Source organism: Nothobranchius furzeri, chromosome 11 (genome assembly GCF_043380555.1).
Source record: "Nothobranchius furzeri strain GRZ-AD chromosome 11, NfurGRZ-RIMD1, whole genome shotgun sequence".
Taxonomy (NCBI): Eukaryota; Metazoa; Chordata; class Actinopteri; order Cyprinodontiformes; family Nothobranchiidae; genus Nothobranchius; species Nothobranchius furzeri.
This window is the reverse complement of record NC_091751.1, coordinates 3,207,623-3,226,630: the sequence shown is the minus strand read 5'-3', so window position 1 is coordinate 3,226,630 and position 19,008 is coordinate 3,207,623. Positions and strand designations below refer to the sequence as shown.

Here is a 19,008-nt window from a genome sequence, read left to right as displayed (position 1 = left end):
CTACACGGTTCTACGGATTAGCACAGACACAATCACCTCAAAGGCAGGGATCACCTGGAAATAAAGGCGTGTTTATTTTTATCACCTGCCCGACCATCCCCACCCCTCCCAGACACCATCCTCTAGGAGCTCAAAGTAAAGTTTGCCTCTTAAAAAAAAATCTATGGCAAATAATGTAACTTTAAAGATCAGGAAAATAGAGCAGCAATGTTTTTGCACAAACGTGCACATTCAAGTACATAAAGATATAAAGAATTATTCTACAGGTTAAAGACGGAAACGCAGGATCTTTCAGTCTGTTGGTCGGATTGGCACTTTAGTGAGCAGGAGTGCATTTTTCATCTTTTAATATAAATATTATTTCTTGTTGATGCATTTTTTAAAAATATTGCAACCTGTTTTGGAGCTGAAGCAGAGATCTAGCCAGGAAGTCAAAGACGACGTGACCTGTGACATCACCCAGGAGGAGACGTGTTCCGCTGATACCCACCAGACTCTCACGGGCCTCGGCAAGTGTTGTATTATCTAATCACGTCCATAGCTTTTGTTATCGTTTAAATTGGGTGAAATGAATCTAATTCTGCAGTAATCCACAGAGCAGGGGCCTCTCCCTCACAAAGCGCCCGTCAGTCAAAAACCACACAACCAACGCTGACCCACCGAGCCCGGCTCAGAGCTCACTGGGTTCATCTCAACCGTCACTAGTCCTGTAGCTACAAACAACCACGAGTTCTTTCATGCCAAGCATTAATGACTCAGATTTAGTAAAAACAAACTGAAAATCTTCTTCCTCACACCAGAACCAAGGCCGGCTAAAGAAAACTTTTTAAATCAAAACAGAATTTTTCCAGCCTCCAAAACAAAATAAATATCTAATTTTTCCTTCTAGTCACTCATCTGTGGCAGGTGTGTGTGTGTGTGTCTGCTGGTGTTGTATGCATGTGTGCATAAAGACAAAAATATATTAATGCAAATATACCAAAGTTCAGATATACTCTGCTGCTGCTGGACACCTCCGACCTTTCTAAGCCCTCAGACCCACAGGCGTCCATTTACACCAACGCCACAACTGTCCCGGTGCAGCTGTTCGCTCCATTCCTCATAGATATGGTGATATTAGACGCCATAGGCTATTCTACCACTACATAAAACACCACCGTGGTCACTACACTATCACTACTCACACCAGTAAAAGTCACTGCAGCTGCTGCTAGGAACCCCAGAGGCCGTCTGCCTGGTCGGTGATACCCAACGACTGCAGACCATGCACAACCCCTCCATCCACAGCAGGAATCCATCACCACTGTGGGGTTCACACTAGCCACATTATTAAAGACGCTTCTTATGAATAAATTCCACACCTTTAAAGTCTGATCTGATAAATGCAGCTGAAACTAAAACATCGTGGTTTGCAGCTGCTCCGCTCACCCACGCCTACCAGATCACTCCATAATCCATCATCCTATTATCACCACGGCACACATGGACATCAGATGTTGTCACAAATACTCAGACTACTCCCAACTTAAAAGCTAGGGGAGGACCAGATTTAGGCCAATCAGGGAGCTTCTTAGTAAAAAAAAAACACTTCTTAACGAGAGAGACAATCAAGGACTAATAAGTGAAGCAGATAAATAAATGGTGGGGTAAATAAACACGATGGAGGTACCCTCACACACCCTCCTCTGCAGATGATTCAGGAAATGTCCCGCTGAACCGGAAATTGTAACTAAAAAATTATCACTTAAAAAAAAAAATCCACAGTTGCAGCCAGTGACAGAATTTAAGAACCCACACATGGCAGCAGAAATCTGTGTGTGTGTGTGTGTGTGTGTGTGTGTGTGTGTGTGTGTGTGCGTGTGTGTGAGAGAAATGAGGGCACAGTGGCGTGACTCAGGCATAAAGAGCCGAGAGGACAGAGGGGGTGGAGCATAAGAGGACTTATAGCTGGAACCCGTCCATGGGCGCCTCCTGCTGGGGGAAGAGGAACTGCTGGTTGGCCTGGTCCACCTGAGGGGCGAGGCTGCTGTCCTCGTCCTCCACCCCAAAGTAGCGCTCGATCAGGTCAAAGGCCTTCTGGTAGATTTCCTGGTTGTCGTGGCTCTGGAGGAACTCGATCTTGTCTAATCCTAGAAAACAAAACATTATTATTACATTTTGTTTTAAATCAGAGACGAACTTAAATGTCAGAGTTATAAAAGTTAGCACGCTGCTAGGGTCAAGGCAACTTTATTAGTACCCGAAGGTAAATTTGATTTGCCATGTGACATGAGAATTAGCGCCCAGTTACACACACACACACTCACAAAATATACACACATCCATAAAAATATAAAAAGTATAAAAACAATACATGAATAAATAGAGATAAAATCAAGTAAAGTAGCCACGCCAGACTCATTTCTTATTGAGAATCGTTACTGCCTCAGGAATAAAGCTCCTTTTATACCTCTTGGTCCTGCACTTAGGCACAATACATCTCCGTCCTGATGGCAGGAGGGCAAACTGGGCATGCAGTGGGTGGCCCGTGTCCCTAACAATAGCGTTGGCAATTCTGTCTACCTGCCCACTGTACAGTTGTGCCACACTTTTCACTTGTTATCCAAGCAGGCGACCCGACCACTTTTCTATCCTGTTCAGTGTCTCCTTTTGTTTAAGTGGCCAAACCACGAGGCTAAGGAAAAGGATAAAACACTTTCAATAAAAGAACAATACAACATGGACATTATAGTCCTGTCCACATGGAATGAGGCCAGTTTTCTAAGGCAGTACAAACGCTGCTGGCCTTTCTTACCCACAGCATCACAGTTTTCCTCAAAATTCACTTCCCTATCAATAATTGTCCCCAGATATTTATATGATTTCACCTGCTCAATAGTTTGACCTTTAATTATGGAAAGATCATGCTGTTGTTGAGGCTTCCTTCTAAAATCAATGATCATATCTTTTGTTTTAGTTACATTAAGTTGTAGATATGATTCATCACACCAAGAGATAAAATCGTCAAGGACTGGGGTGATAATCAATAAATCAACTAATGGGTGAAAATGAACTCAATTATTTTTCCAGCCTCAATACATCGAGGTTAGGGCATCGATATTTTTAAAATAGATATAATTTTTAAACAAGAGATACAAGATGACTTTATATCTTTATATCGATATTACTGGTCAAACCACTATGCTAGTGATTAGCCGCTATGCTAGCGACATGTTGCTCCGTCTCTAAATGGTTATTACGTGTATTCTCACAAGTTTGCTCAATCTGAGAGCCTCTGGGTAAATGTGTTGCTCTAAACTTTGCATTTGGCCTCCTGGTTTTTAATTATTTGGGGACGTTCAACGCCAGTGGAGTTCTGTTTTTCCATCCTTGTGCGGAGAGACGAGCCAAACCCCTCCCTCCCCTGTGTAATCAGGAAACATCTACGGATAGTCGGAGTGGCCAAATTACCTCAAACATACTGTAAGGGTTTGAACAGTAAACTGTAGGGTTAACGTTTTGTTTTGAATGCGAGCTCAACGGGTGAGAAATGTTCCGGTTCTCTTTTTCCGCTGTGGTTCGCTATGCTAGCTAATACTCCGTTACGAATGATTCTGTTGAAAAAGTCAAGAGTTTGTAAGGCGTGGGTTACGGCGACAGTAGCCCGAACATAATACTCATAAAAAGCGCAACCAGAGACTGAGTCATTACAGTATCATCACTGATGTGAGCCAATACTGTTACATTCCAGCCATGTTTGCCCTGATTACTAATAACTCCATGGTGCATGACCCATGTGACCTGCAGTAGATGCAATTACATGTTTATGTATTTAGCAGACGCTTTTGTCCACAGCGACTTACAAGTGATAATCGGCATGTTGCCCTTGAGGCTAACAACAACAATAATAACAACAACTTGACATCAGTCATGGAGAGGGGGGACGGGTGCAGGGAGGGTGCTAGTTTAGAAGATGCTCTCTGAAGAGCAGGGTCTTCAGGAGTTTCTTGAAAATTGAAAAGGAAGCCCCTGTTCTGGTCGTGCTTGGAAGGTCATTCCACATTTGTGGAACGATGCATGAGAAGAGTCTGGATTGTCCTGAGCGTGGTGTAGGCACTGCTAGCCGACCACCCATCATCACAAATGTAGCTTAACGTGGTAGATTGTTTTTTCTGGACAGTATATGATACGGCCCACCTCTACGAAATTTTAATAATTTTACATTAAATATATAGTTAAAAAGTGCCTGTGGGACATTTGATACACCTCTAGCTCTCAACTGTGTGTGTGTGTGTGTGTGTGTGTGTGACAGAAAGCTGTACCAGAGAATAGGCACTAAAGTTAAAGTTTGACAAGAATAAATACATTTTTATGCATTTAATCTACTGATTTATGTTTATAATTTCTCAAGACAGCTTGAAGTGTGTGAACTCGTAAATTAGGTCTGAAACGATTCCTCGAGTACCTCGAATAATTCGAGTACAAAAAAGCCTCGAGTCAAATTCTCTTCCTTGAGGCTCCGCTTAATTCATGTTTAATTAATTAATTAATTAATTCATGGCTTTGCAATCGCCCGGGGTCATGTTTCACCCGGACCGAAATAAGTGACGCACATACACACTGCACTGAATGCACACGCAAGTAGCGAATGTCACTTAACTTTCTCTTGAGCCATGACGGACAACGTGGATCCCGGTGGAGTGCGAAAAAGACAAAAAGTCAAAAGTGTGGGACCATTTTTCACGTCCAGTGTAAATACTGTAAAATGGATGTAGCCTACCACAACACCACATCCTCCATGCTGCAGCACCTGACCAGGAAACACCCACATGTAACCCCGGGTTTCCACGGGAGCCGTCAGCAGCACGTTACTGCAGCAGCACGTCTTGCTCGCGTAAGCTGCTGCTTGGCCCTTCCCACGAGACGCGAAGCAGCAGGGGAGCAGCTGTCACCGACCGAGCACGAAGTCACACGAGTGACTTCGTCAGTAAACACAACAACAAGCAGGAGAAAACTACAACATGGTTTGTGTTTTATGTTCTGTCCGTTTTATAATCGCCAATACGGACCTGAAAAACAAAGGAGACCGCTAGCTAGGTGATAACTTCTCACGGGGACGCACAGTTAGTAACGTTTTTAAAGTAAAGCAACCGGAAGGCAGTACGTTTCTTTATTCTGAAAATCTCGGCAGCTTCTCTCCATTTCCGCGCCCGATTTCCTGTCTTTCCTTCCCCAAAAATGTCGAACTTGACCCGTTTCAGAGGCGTCGCGCGTAGAAAACAGAACCGGCGCGTAAGGGCCGCGACATGCTGCTCCTGAGACGCGCCGACTCGCGCTGCTGACGGCTCCGGTGGAAAAGGTTCTGTTGACCACAGCGGTCCCTATCAGCAGCTATGACGCGCTGCTGACGGCTCCGGTGGAAAGCCGGGGTAAATGTCACTTCTGCAAGCGGACTCGGAGGTCCGCTGTATATTCTGCGGACCCTGTGCGACTTTTTCGTTTGTAGCTCTCAGTTTCAGCTCACACTGTGTGTCTAGTAGCAACACGCCAGACCTAAAAAGGTGCTAAAAATAGCAGTTTTTACACATCAGACTTTTTATTGTGTTGTTATTGACGTCTGTTGTCCCTCGGGATCGCTGCAGGAGGACACGGGTGTTTAGGAGGAAAACAAAAGAAAGTAAATAAATGTTTAGTGATCAGTATAATTTGACATAACCACGGCAAACATGCTTTCTCGACAACCCTTGTTGTTGTGTGTGGGGGAAAAAAGTGTAGAAATGAAAACGGACGCGTGTTCATAGGGAAACAGCTGGCGAGCCAGGTTTGCGCATGCGCCGTGAGCGGTTCTGGTTCTGTTTGGGCCGCAGTCACTCGCGTTTGTTTACTGAAAAGTAAAGTTGAAGTGCTGAAGTTTTGAAAACTAATTTTGAATAAAACTTGAATAACTGGCAACTGCTTGCTCATTTCAAGAGGTCTTTCATATTTTATAACATGCTATTTGATATCATGGTTTACAAACACAAGAGTAATTTATTAGAGTACTCGATTACAAAAATATTTGATAACTGCAGCCCTACTATAAATATTTTACAGGAGGTAAAATACTGAGATATGTATCGTATACTGGAATAAGTTTTGGTCCATATTGCCCATTCCTACTCGAGGTTAAGAGATGTACAACCCCTGTTGTTTCTGGTGCAATATTGTCCAACTGAGAGTGAAAGTCCATTTATATTTTGTTTGTTTTATTTATTTATTTAGAAGTTCTGGTTCTGGACATTCCAAAGTTAAATAAAGGTTTAATTGTTCAGGGTTTCCCCCAGAAAATGAGTCAAGCCTGGCGGCTTCGGCCGTCGAGGGGCGGGGTGGCGCGCTCCCTCCCGCAGCGCTCCTCTGTTAGAGCGGGGGTGGAGGGTTTGCACACGTTCTGCTGCTGCTTCTCTCCACATCAGCTGATGGAGGGCTTTAGTTTCGATGCATCGTTCCCGTCAGCGGACACGGTAGTGTGGGGAGGGAGGCGGGGCATGACGCTTATAAAACGCTGGGGGAAACCCTGTTGTTGCATTTCAAAGGGTGTACTTGCATTATTATGACACATTTACATTACACAAGTCGCTATTTTGGTCTCGATAATAGCGACAATAATATCTTTTATCGTCGACAATATATCGCTCAGCCAAAGTTATCATCCCAGGCCAAGACCAGTCTTAAACCAGTCTCAACCAGCAAGCTGTGCAGGCACATTCCTGAAAATCACCAAGGCTGGGTGAGACGTTATCCAACAAGACTATGGTAGATGTTTGGACTTAGCCTGACCCAGAGACAGATCCACCAATTACAATCGCTCCTAACTCAGTTGGGAGAAACTAGGAGGGGTGCTCGTGTGAGTTTTCTGTGTTTTACTGGCGGTTTGACGCATCCATCAACAACATATTGGGCTTTATTGGTACTAGCTACATGAGAGAGGAGGAGGCAGAACTTCTGATCCGTCGGCCAACAGTTAAAGTTTCTGCCTCAGCAGAGGGGTGACCCGTCACCTGCTCATCAATTAAAGGTTTCTAATTAATGAGACTATTTAGACAAAAGTAAAACGGACTTGGTTTCATCACTAAGGAGGAGACTTTGTTAGGGTTACAGACGCTGAAGTGTAGAGCTTTTGGGTTCTAGCATCCTCCTCTCTCACCTCCAAACGTGATGAAAGCACTGCAGTGTTTTGGGTGACTGATAAGTAAGAAAAAGGTACTTTTAAGTTATTTTATCAGACTAGATGTAAACAGGACGCGCATGCGAGGCAGTTTAAATGTGCGTCCAGGCTGGCATGGACCGTACCGTAGGCTTCTTCGATGAGGCTGCAGTAGGGGTTGACGCCGGTGCCATTGTTCTCCTGCTTGGCCTCCTGCTCACCCAGCCTCAGGATGTTTTCTAGCCCGTTCAGAGCCACCTGGACGATCTTTGAGTCCATGACGGTCAGCAAGTCACACAGGGGCTTAATGCAGCCCAGGTTCACCAGGTACCTGAGTGTGAGCAGAAGCCAGATAATGTAGCAACACCTTCAGCCTAGGGCGATGGAAGAGGTTCCGAGACAACAACCTGATCTGCTCTGGCGTTCCACCAGACGTGGCGTTGGTGATGGCCCAGGCGGCTTCTTTCCTGGTCCTAAACTCAGCTTTCTGCAGAATTTCAATCAGCACCGGAAAGATGTTGGCATCGATCACCGTCTGTGGAGGTGCAGAAATCAGATTTAGGCCCAGTCTATAGCCACATGGATGGCTTTGTTTCTGTGAGGAAAACTAAAACGTTTTCACCGACTCTCCAACAAGGAGGTGTTTTAACATTTTTCACTAACAGAAGCTTTGGAAAACTCCTAAACACAGGCCAGCTTTGCTCTGGGTACTAGGAGTGTGCTGCTAGTTGCATTTACTCCATCTGGGTCATTTAACCCTCATCCTGTACTGGGAGAACATCAACACCAGTTTAATGGTCCACGCTGCGGCCACCTGGTCACCCAAAGTGGGCATTACAGAATTGGGGCTAAACCCAGCCTGAAAATCCTCCCAGAACAACACGGGTGTAGTTCGACGCTGACCCATGTCGGGTGTTGTACCTGTATCTGGGCTCGGTTTCCTGCTGTTATGTTAGAGATGGTCCAGCAAGCTTCTTTGCGAATCGACTCTTTAGCACTGCTGAGAAGGTGCAGCAGGCAGGGAAGAGCCGAGCAGTTCAGCACCACCTGAACAGAGCCAAGCACCGGTTATCCTAGCACGTGCACCAAACAGCTGAGCTTCATTCCATCACCACTAAGTGGGATTTACACCCTCTTAGCCTGTCAAATAAGCCAACTTAAAATGTTTTCTCACCTGTGTTTGGATGTCGTCTCCGGTGACGATGTTCCCCACCGCTCTAAGAGCGGGAGACGCGACCTTATAGTCCGTGTGCCTGCAGAGAGTTGAAAAGGAAGAAATTTATCTTTTTTTTATTTACAGGTCAGCTTTCCCTCAACAGAGACAACCTAGATGAGCCCAAACTCACATGAGAAGCTCCACGAGACGCCTGCACACACCAGAGTCGATGACGGCCTGGATCTTGTCGTTGGGTCCGTCTGAGAGGTAGGATAGAGCCCAGCAGGCGTCTGCCAGCAAGTCTGGGTCACTGCTGAATAAGAGCCGGGACAGGACGGGCAGACACGGAGACACCTAGACAGCAGGAATAAAAACACACAGTTATTAGCAGTTACCCTGCTTACTTAAGCTGGTTATTGTTCTTATTATGTTACCTTGTCAAAAGCAGGTGGAGGGTTTTTGCCTCTACAGAGATTAGACAGAGCCCACACTGCATTTCTAGTCATGGTCATTCTGTTGGATTTAGTCAGAAGCCTGAAACGAAAGGAAGAACTTTAAAGCAGGAAAGTGTTCCAGACAACACGTTCAGCTCGTCCAAAAAACACCACGGAGGAGAAAAATACACGTACGTTAATAAAGGTGGAAGAATGTTACAGTTCAGGACGTAGTCTCTGCACACGGCACTGTCTCCCGCTATGTTGCCCAGGGCCCACACAGCCTAGGCACACACACACAGGCGTGTCACTATTCAGACAAACACACAATATAATCAAACACTCGGATAAAGTGTGTTACTTGTTCCTGGACGTCCTCAAAGTCTGAGTTTAGTAGTTCTATGAAGATGGGAACAGCTCCAGCCTCGATGACCGTCTTCGTCTGCAACGAGGTTCCTGAAGCTATGTTGGTCAGAGCCCAGGCTGCTTCAAACTACAACACACACACACGCACACACACACACACACTTTACTTCAGTCCTTATCCGATAATCAGAGCTCTCACACAACAGCTAACATGTAACCGACCTGTAGTGTGCAGTTCACACTCTTCTTCAGAAACTCCACGAACCTCTCCACCACTCCCGGTGTGTTTATAACCTCATCAATAGGAGGGTTGGGCTCTGTTAATAAACAAAATACATGTTTTTAGCTAAGCTAATGTGCAAGAAGGACTTTTCTTTGGTCTGAAACCAAAATGATCATTTCCATATTCATCCAGGCAGCTAGAGATTCATTCAATTACAATCCAAGGTTACCCCGAGTTACAAATCAAGCACACCTCCCACACACTTGGTCACTTTTTCTAACAACTTTTCAGACCGCCTTCAAGACTCTTTTCCTCAAAAGCACCTAGGCAAGTACCCAGCGACATTTCTGGTAACTCTTAGCTACTTCCTGTGTTGTCGATCTTCCCTGCAGGTTAGCTAAACACCCAGCCTGCGCTCCGGACCATCCTTCCTGACATTAGGAACATGATCAAGTTGCATCGACTGACCAATCATGAACTTTTCTCAGCGGATCTCATTCGCTCACAGAACCAGACGCTTTACAAGCTAAATAAACTCGAGACACAGTGAGCCATATCTGGACACTTATTTCATCAGGGCTGCAAACGCTCACGATGAGCGTCGACTAGGGCTGGGGGTAAACGATTATTTTTAAAACGATTATTCTGACGATTATTTTATCGAATAGTCGACTATTCTAATGAATATTTAGAAAATTAATCTAATGATTATTTTTCTATTGCACAATTAACAAAAACCAGAAAATCTCTAATAAATTCCTCAAAAAAATTGATAAATTCTTACTGTAAGAGAATAAACACTACAGGCCTTCCATTTTGTATAACACTGCTTTTATTGTGTTGCGGTTGGTTATGTTCTGGTGACGTGTAGAACTTGGGAGTGCAGGCTGCTGCCTGAGAGGTGGTAGAAGATGGAGTGTCTCCATGCTGCTTTGTTTTGGTCACTTATGTGCGTGAGGCGAGTGGTTTTACGGGTTAAACCAAACTCAGGTGATATTTTACACTAAACCGAAAACCCACAACACTCTAAATGTAATAAAAGGGAGATCTACACCACAAAAAAGATGAACTCTAAACCAAAACGTAACAGCTTATCCCAACGCAAGAAGCTGTTAGCGAAGATGCTAACAGTAGCTTTACCAACGTTAAGTTCAAGTTACCAAGTTTAAATAAACCAAAAACACCCAGCAGCAAACAGACCAGCACGGAGGAGAGACTGCTAGCACCAAAACAGCTCTCCTCATGTCTGAAAGAAGCTCCTTTATGAAGGGAGAAGCGCTCCCGGTGATGTCCTACATCTGCGGTAGAGGCGAAGCAGCGCATCTGACCCCGGAAGTTGTTGTCCGTTGCCGGGAGACGAAGGCGGGCAAAACAGGAAAGGAATCTAGTAGTGGACGGACGTTGTTCCGGGTCTTCGGTATTTGGCGGAGATGTTAGTGAAGGCGGAGAAGAGGGCGAACTAGAGGAAAAACGGGCAGATTCCTCCTCTATTTACAAACTCCTTGGGATGCAACAAGTGGGCGCGGTGCGTCGACTTCCGGATCTGACGTCGACAAATTTTTGGAATCGAGCCGTCGACTTCGTCGAGGCTTCGCTACAGCCCTAGCGTTGACCGTCTTCACTCGCTCTCACGCCACACCTCCAGTTTCTCATGGTGATAGATAATAATAGTTCATCTATCTGAGCGTTGCTACTGTACACACTGCCCTACGGTTATTAAGCAACACGTTGAGTAATTTTATATTACAGATGTTTTCTCTGTACATCTGTTTTGTTATCAGTAACCAGAGTATTTGTTTTATCAACATTAACTAAAGATTGTATTAAATAATCGACATCTCAATATCAGTCAGTTCCTTTAACTGTAAACTTTCAATGAAGGTCCCTCATATGAGCAACTATTTATCCATCATTAACTCAGAGGAGGCAGAAACACAGCCAAGTGTCCACTCACAGGTCACCCAGAGGCTGGAACAACCAGATGTCTAGCAGTGAAACCATTGTAGCACAACAACAACAACAACAATAATATTAATAATAATAGTTTGCACCTTTGGAAAGCAGTTTTCTGAATTTTTGTGTTGTTGCGAGCTGAAGCTCTGGGTCTTCTGAGAAAAGCATCTCAACCATGTCTCTGGTGATAACTCCTTCCTGCAAGAAGGGGGGCACAAATATTTTCAGCAGGCGAGCCTCACAGACCTTTATTCTGAAAATCATGAGATGGGAAACTAAAACAACCAAGGAGGTTCTTCAAACACCTCAATAAGATGTATTAAAGCCTGGAAAGAAGAACTCAGTGACTAATGAATGCCACTCCAATAATCAACAACAGTTGTTTTTTCTCCATGTTTTGGGATGAGACTGAAAACATTCCAGTATCACGCATACCAGTATAGCTGCTCAACTCCAGTCACCACGATGAAAACTGGAGTTTCTATGCAGCTTAAACAGTAACTTACCGTCTCTGGAGAAGTTAAGTACGAGTCTACCAGTGGACTCTCAAACATGACCTCTTCTTCATTGAGAACATCCACGTTTCTTCTCTTGAAGAGCTGTGAAAGACAACAGCATCACAGTCAAGCTTGGATACTTTTAACTCCTAAAATAATGATGACTGAAGACAGGAGAGGAAGACTCTGATGAGTAGGACGAAGAGCTTCGGTGAGGTACCTGCTGTTCTCGCTTTTGTTTCCTGAGCTGGATGCCCTCCTCTTCTCTCCTGCGCCTCATCTCCTCTGGATTCAGTGCTTTGTTCTTGTAGCGATTCATCCTGTAGTTGTCCTTGGCCGGACTGGTTGATGGCTCTGGTTGTACAAACACACGACCCGGTCAAAACATAGGAAGCAAACAAACTCGCACAGCAGTCTCCTCTGAAGGAAGATGAACGAGTACACCACGTGTTAGGAAGGTATGAGTAAACATGACAGATTAAGCGTACATTCATTTCCCCAACTCTAATTTTAGTCCGTCATGAATTCACATAGACTATATACAGAACAAATCCCACCTAAAAGTTAAGAAGCAGCATGAATAAACAGACTAACTGCAGAGTTAGCATAAATTGATGCCCCGGACAGGCTGCCCATCTACACAGGGCACCAGGAATAGTTGAGTCACCCAGGGGTGCAAAAAAAGGATGAGGGAACAACAAAAGCCCTGCCAACCAACACACCATAGAACAATACAAACCCACTGTGCCAGAATCTCTCCAATGAATCATAGAGGACAACAGATAAATGTCAAAGCAAGCACTAGAAACTGAGTTGTGGAAAATGTGTGAAACATGTTCAACCGGTGGTACAGCCGCAGAACAAACACATAACTACAAGGTTCTGGTTGCAGCTGGTGGCATTTATTTCTCAACTATCTTAAAAATGATGTTTCATCTTTCTACTTTGTTGCAGGTTGGGTGTTTGGGCTAGGTGGAATAAAAATAGCACAGTTGAGAGTCCGGGCCAACGCTGGCATTTCAGAGATCTATCTGAAGGAAAATATTCTGTGGGGCACACAAACCAAAATAATGGTAGCCATTATAATTGTTTACTAACTAGATGAGCGGTTTTCTTGCCACTAGCTATGAAAGTGTTGCTTTATGTTTGATTGAGATGTTCTATTACAGCTAAATATTAGCTGGAGGGAGAGATCTTTCACGAAGAATAACAGCACAAATAAATAATCTATCTGTGAATAACATAGTACGGGCCCCAAACCATCTCCAGCAGTTTACCAGTATCCCTGGAGTGGAAGTATAAATGACGGAATATGAAACGACTCCATAATGTGAGGGAATGGTCTGGAAAACACAAAACACCCCAACACACGCTTATCAGCGCAACACGGCGACTTATTCCATTACCATTACACGTAAACTATTAAAACATCAATCAATGCGTTCTTGTCTGCTCCGGAACCCAGAAAAATAACTAGAAATGTAAAATAACCTCAAGTTGTGTAACTATGGGTCTGTGCACCCAAGCTGATTAGCAGAGCTAAGGGAGCTAAGCTAACATCCACGCTAGCTCGAATCTCTAAACCGGTTTCTGTCCATGTTGATTTTGATCCAATCATTTCAATGAATCACTGGAGGAGTTTTGCCATGTCAAAACCACACAGCAACCTAATTGTACTTATAAACAGTTATGAAACATCTAAAGTACAAACAAGAATCGCAATTAGCTTAGTAAGACCCCCTCAACAACTTGACATTTTCATTCCCAGCGGATTTTTGTTCACAGAAACAAAAACAGCAACAACTGATAGTTTAAATATTACTGCTGGCGATAGAAAACAATAATTTGACAGGACTGATAGAAACTTTTCTCCGAAGCGGCGGATCAAAGAAAAAGGTAAAAGCGCTTTGCTAACGTAGTTAGCAGTTAGCAAACTTTTCTGAAGTTTGCTTACAAATAGCATTTGCTGTTGTTTGTGGTTAGAAATATATCGTTATACATGACTAACCTCAGTTTTATAAATGAAAAATGTCACCAAACCAGAACCATACGTGATATTTTAGTAAACAAACGAAAATCACACAACTATGCGTACTGACGCAACAAGCTACCTGGCTAACATGTAAGGTACGTTGCTAAACACAAGACTATTTAACAATCGATAATTTAGACCAAAAGGACAAATTTGTAACACATAAACACTCTCAGGTACTCAAACAACTCACCCATGACGTTTTATTTGCTTTGAGTGTTTCAAGTAGTAGCAATGGACATCAATTTCAAATCCCTTTTCCACTGTTAGCTTTCCAGAAAAAGCTCCGGTAAGCAATATGTCTGCCCCGTAAATGTGAAAATATAAAACTGACTTCCCACCACTAGAGGTCGTCCTAGTCTCACCAAACTTCAGGCTTACGTTTGACCAACAGGTGAAACTAATGAAGGTACATCACGTGGATGTAGACTTTTATTATAGGGATTCAAATTTTGGTTGAAAATTTTGAAAACCATATTAAACAGTGGTTCATTATCTGACAGTGAACAGATTTATAACATTTGGCATTGGGATTCTACAAATATTAATTAATATTAATATTAATTAATAAAAAATGTTGTTACCTGCTGTTGTTACCTGATGATTATACACAATTTTGTTACCTGACGTCATTACCTGATGTTGATACATAATGTTGTTACCTGCTGCTGTTACCTGATGTTTATACATAATGTTTTTGCCTGCTGTTGTGACCTGATTATTATACATAATGTTGTTACTTGATGTTGATACATAATGTTGTTACTTGATGTTGATACATAATGTTATTACCTGATGCTCTTACTTGCTGTTGTTACCTGATTATTATACATAATGTTGTTACTTGATGTTGATACATAATGTTGTTACCTGATGTTGATACATAATGTTGTTACTTGATGTTGATACATAATGTTGTTACTTGATGTTGATACATAATGTTGTTACCTGATGTTGATACATAATGTTGTTACTTGATGTTGATACATAATGTTGTTACTTGATGTTGATACATAATGTTATTACCTGATGTTGATACATAATGTTGTTACTTGATGTTGATACATAATGTTGTTACTTGATGTTGATACATAATGTTGTTACCTGATGTTGAAACATAATGTTGTTACTTGATGTTGATACATAATGTTATTACCTGATGTTGATACATAATGTTGTTACTTGATGTTGATACATAATGTTGTTACTTGATGTTGATACATAATGTTGTTACCTGATGTTGAAACATAATGTTGTTACTTGATGTTGATACATAATGTTATTACCTGATGTTGATACATAATGTTGTTACTTGATGTTGATACATAATGTTATTACCTGATGCTCTTACCTGCTGTTGTTACCTGATTATTATACATAATGTTGTTACCTGATGTTGATACATAATGTTGTTACTTGATGTTGATACATAATGTTGTTACCTGATGTTGATACATAATGTTATTACCTGCTGTTGTTACCTGATTATTATACATAATGTTGTTACTTGATGTTGATACATAATGTTGTTACTTGATGTTGATACATAATGTTGTTACCTGATGTTGATACATAATGTTGTTACTTGATGTTGATACATAATGTTGTTACCTGATGTTGGTACATAATGTTGTTACTTGATGTTGATACATAATGTTGTTACCTGATGTTGATACATAATGTTATTACCTGCTGTTGTTACCTGATTATTATACATAATGTTGTTACTTGATGTTGATACATAATGTTGTTACCTGATGTTGATACATAATGTTGTTACCTGATGTTGATACATAATGTTGTTACCTGATGTTGATACATAATGTTATTACCTGCTGTTGTTACCTGATTATTATACATAATGTTGTTACCTGATGTTGATACATAATGTTGTTACTTGATGTTGATACATAATGTTATTACCTGATGCTCTTACCTGCTGTTGTTACCTGATTATTATACATAATGTTGTTACTTGATGTTGATACATAATGTTGTTACCTGATGTTGATACATAATGTTATTACCTGATGCTCTTACCTGCTGTTGTTACCTGATTATTATACATAAAGTTGTTACTTGATGTTGATACATAATGTTGTTACCTGATGTTGATACATAATGTTGTTACTTGATGTTGATACATAATGTTGTTACTTGATGTTGATACATAATGTTGTTACTTGATGTTGATACATAATGTTGTTAACTGATGTTGATACATAATGTTGTTACCTGATGTTGATACATAATGTTGTTACTTGATGTTGATACATAATGTTATTACCTGATGCTCTTACCTGCTGTTGTTACCTGATTATTATACATAATGTTGTTACCTGATGTTGATACATATTGTTGTTACCTGATGTTGAAACATAATGTTATTACCTGCTGTTGTTACCTGATTATTATACATAATGTTGTTACTTGATGTTGATACATAATGTTGTTACTTGATGTTGATACATAATGTTGTTACCTGATGTTGATACATAATGTTGTTACTTGATGTTGATACATAATGTTGTTACCTGATGTTGGTACATAATGTTGTTACTTGATGTTGATACATAATGTTGTTACCTGATGTTGATACATAATGTTATTACCTGCTGTTGTTACCTGATTATTATACATAATGTTGTTACTTGATGTTGATACATAATGTTGTTACCTGATGTTGATACATAATGTTGTTACCTGATGTTGATACATAATGTTGTTACCTGATGTTGATACATAATGTTATTACCTGCTGTTGTTACCTGATTATTATACATAATGTTGTTACCTGATGTTGATACATAATGTTATTACCTGATGCTCTTACCTGCTGTTGTTACCTGATTATTATACATAATGTTGTTACTTGATGTTGATACATAATGTTGTTACCTGATGTTGATACATAATGTTATTACCTGATGCTCTTACCTGCTGTTGTTACCTGATTATTATACATAATGTTGTTACTTGATGTTGATACATAATGTTGTTACCTGATGTTGATACATAATGTTGTTACTTGATGTTGATACATAATGTTGTTACTTGATGTTGATACATAATGTTGTTACTTGATGTTGATACATAATGTTGTTACCTGATGTTGATACATAATGTTGTTACTTGATGTTGATACATAATGTTATTACCTGATGCTCTTACCTGCTGTTGTTACCTGATTATTATACATAATGTTGTTACCTGATGTTGATACATATTGTTGTTACCTGATGTTGATACATAATGTTATTACCTGCTGTTGTTACCTGATTATTATACATAATGTTGTTACTTGATGTTGATACATAATGTTGTTACTTGATGTTGATACATAATGTTGTTACCTGATGTTGATACATAATGTTGTTACTTGATGTTGATACATAATGTTGTTACCTGATGTTGATACATAATGTTGTTACTTGATGTTGATACATAACGTTGTTACCTGATGTTGATACATAATGTTATTACCTGATGTTGATACATAATGTTGTTACTTGATGTTGATACATAATGTTGTTACTTGATGTTGATACATAATGTTGTTACCTGATGTTGATACATAATGTTGTTACCTGATGTTGATACATAATGTTGTTACTTGATGTTGATACATAATGTTATTACCTGATGTTGATACATAATGTTGTTACTTGATGTTGATACATAATGTTATTACCTGATGCTCTTACCTGCTGTTGTTACCTGATTATTATACATAATGTTGTTACCTGATGTTGATACATAATGTTGTTACTTGATGTTGATACATAATGTTGTTACCTGATGTTGATACATAATGTTATTACCTGCTGTTGTTACCTGATTATTATACATAATGTTGTTACTTGATGTTGATACATAATGTTGTTACTTGATGTTGATACATAATGTTGTTACCTGATGTTGATACATAATGTTGTTACTTGATGTTGATACATAATGTTGTTACCTGATGTTGGTACATAATGTTGTTACTTGATGTTGATACATAATGTTGTTACCTGATGTTGATACATAATGTTATTACCTGCTGTTGTTACCTGATTATTATACATAATGTTGTTACTTGATGTTGATACATAATGTTGTTACCTGATGTTGATACATAATGTTGTTACCTGATGTTGATACATAATGTTGTTACCTGATGTTGATACATAATGTTATTACCTGCTGTTGTTACCTGATTATTATACATAATGTTGTTACCTGATGTTGATACATAATGTTATTACCTGATGCTCTTACCTGCTGTTGTTACCTGATTATTATACATAATGTTGTTACTTGATGTTGATACATAATGTTGTTACCTGATGTTGATACATAATGTTATTACCTGATGCTCTTACCTGCTGTTGTTACCTGATTATTATACATAATGTTGTTACTTGATGTTGATACATAATGTTGTTACCTGATGTTGATACATAATGTTGTTACTTGATGTTGATACATAATGTTGTTACTTGATGTTGATACATAATGTTGTTACTTGATGTTGATACATAATGTTGTTACCTGATGTTGATACATAATGTTGTTACCTGATGTTGATACATAATGTTGTTACTTGATGTTGATACATAATGTTATTACCTGATGTTGATACATAATGTTGTTACTTGATGTTGATACATAATGTTGTTACTTGATGTTGATACATAATGTTGTTACCTGATGTTGATACATAATGTTGTTACCTGATGTTGATACATAATGTTGTTACTTGATGTTGATACATAATGTTATTACCTGATGTTGATACATAATGTTGTTACTTGATGTTGATACATAATGTTATTACCTGATGCTCTTACCTGCTGTTGTTACCTGATTATTATACATAATGTTGTTACCTGATGTTGATACATATTGTTGTTACCTGATGTTGATACATAATGTTATTACCTGCTGTTGTTACCTGATTATTATACATAATGTTGTTACTTGATGTTGATACATAATGTTGTTACTTGATGTTGATACATAATGTTGTTACCTGATGTTGATACATAATGTTGTTACTTGATGTTGATACATAATGTTGTTACCTGATGTTGATACATAATGTTGTTACTTGATGTTGATACATAACGTTGTTACCTGATGTTGATACATAATGTTATTACCTGCTGTTGTTACCTGATTATTATACATAATGTTGTTA

General features: G+C 40.3%; 1 protein-coding gene across 1 annotated transcript; it reads right to left on the bottom strand.

Annotated features, from left to right (window-relative positions):
* Window positions 1-1,796: 1,796 nt before the first annotated feature.
* On the bottom strand, window positions 1,797-14,157 carry kpna6 (karyopherin alpha 6 (importin alpha 7)). The gene is made up of 14 exons (XM_015974371.3): window positions 14,017-14,157; window positions 12,012-12,145; window positions 11,801-11,893; window positions 11,393-11,492; window positions 9,341-9,435; window positions 9,114-9,245; window positions 8,948-9,036; window positions 8,753-8,852; window positions 8,509-8,672; window positions 8,337-8,415; window positions 8,084-8,209; window positions 7,570-7,697; window positions 7,309-7,493; window positions 1,797-2,129 (listed from the first exon to the last, which is right to left on the bottom strand). Exons 1-14 carry the CDS (start codon window positions 14,018-14,020, stop codon window positions 1,942-1,944), a joined length of 1,617 nt encoding a protein of 538 aa, XP_015829857.3. The 5' UTR covers window positions 14,021-14,157; the 3' UTR covers window positions 1,797-1,941.
* Window positions 14,158-19,008: the final 4,851 nt, after the last annotated feature.

Coding starts and splice junctions, on each gene's coding strand:
- kpna6 (XM_015974371.3), bottom strand. Junction 9,037..9,113: donor TTGAGGACGTCCAGGAACAA/GTAACACACTTT, acceptor GTGTGTGCCTAG/GCTGTGTGGGCCCTGGGCAA. Junction 2,130..7,308: donor CCTCATCGAAGAAGCCTACG/GTACGGTCCATG, acceptor TTTGTTTTCTAG/GATTAGACAAGATCGAGTTC.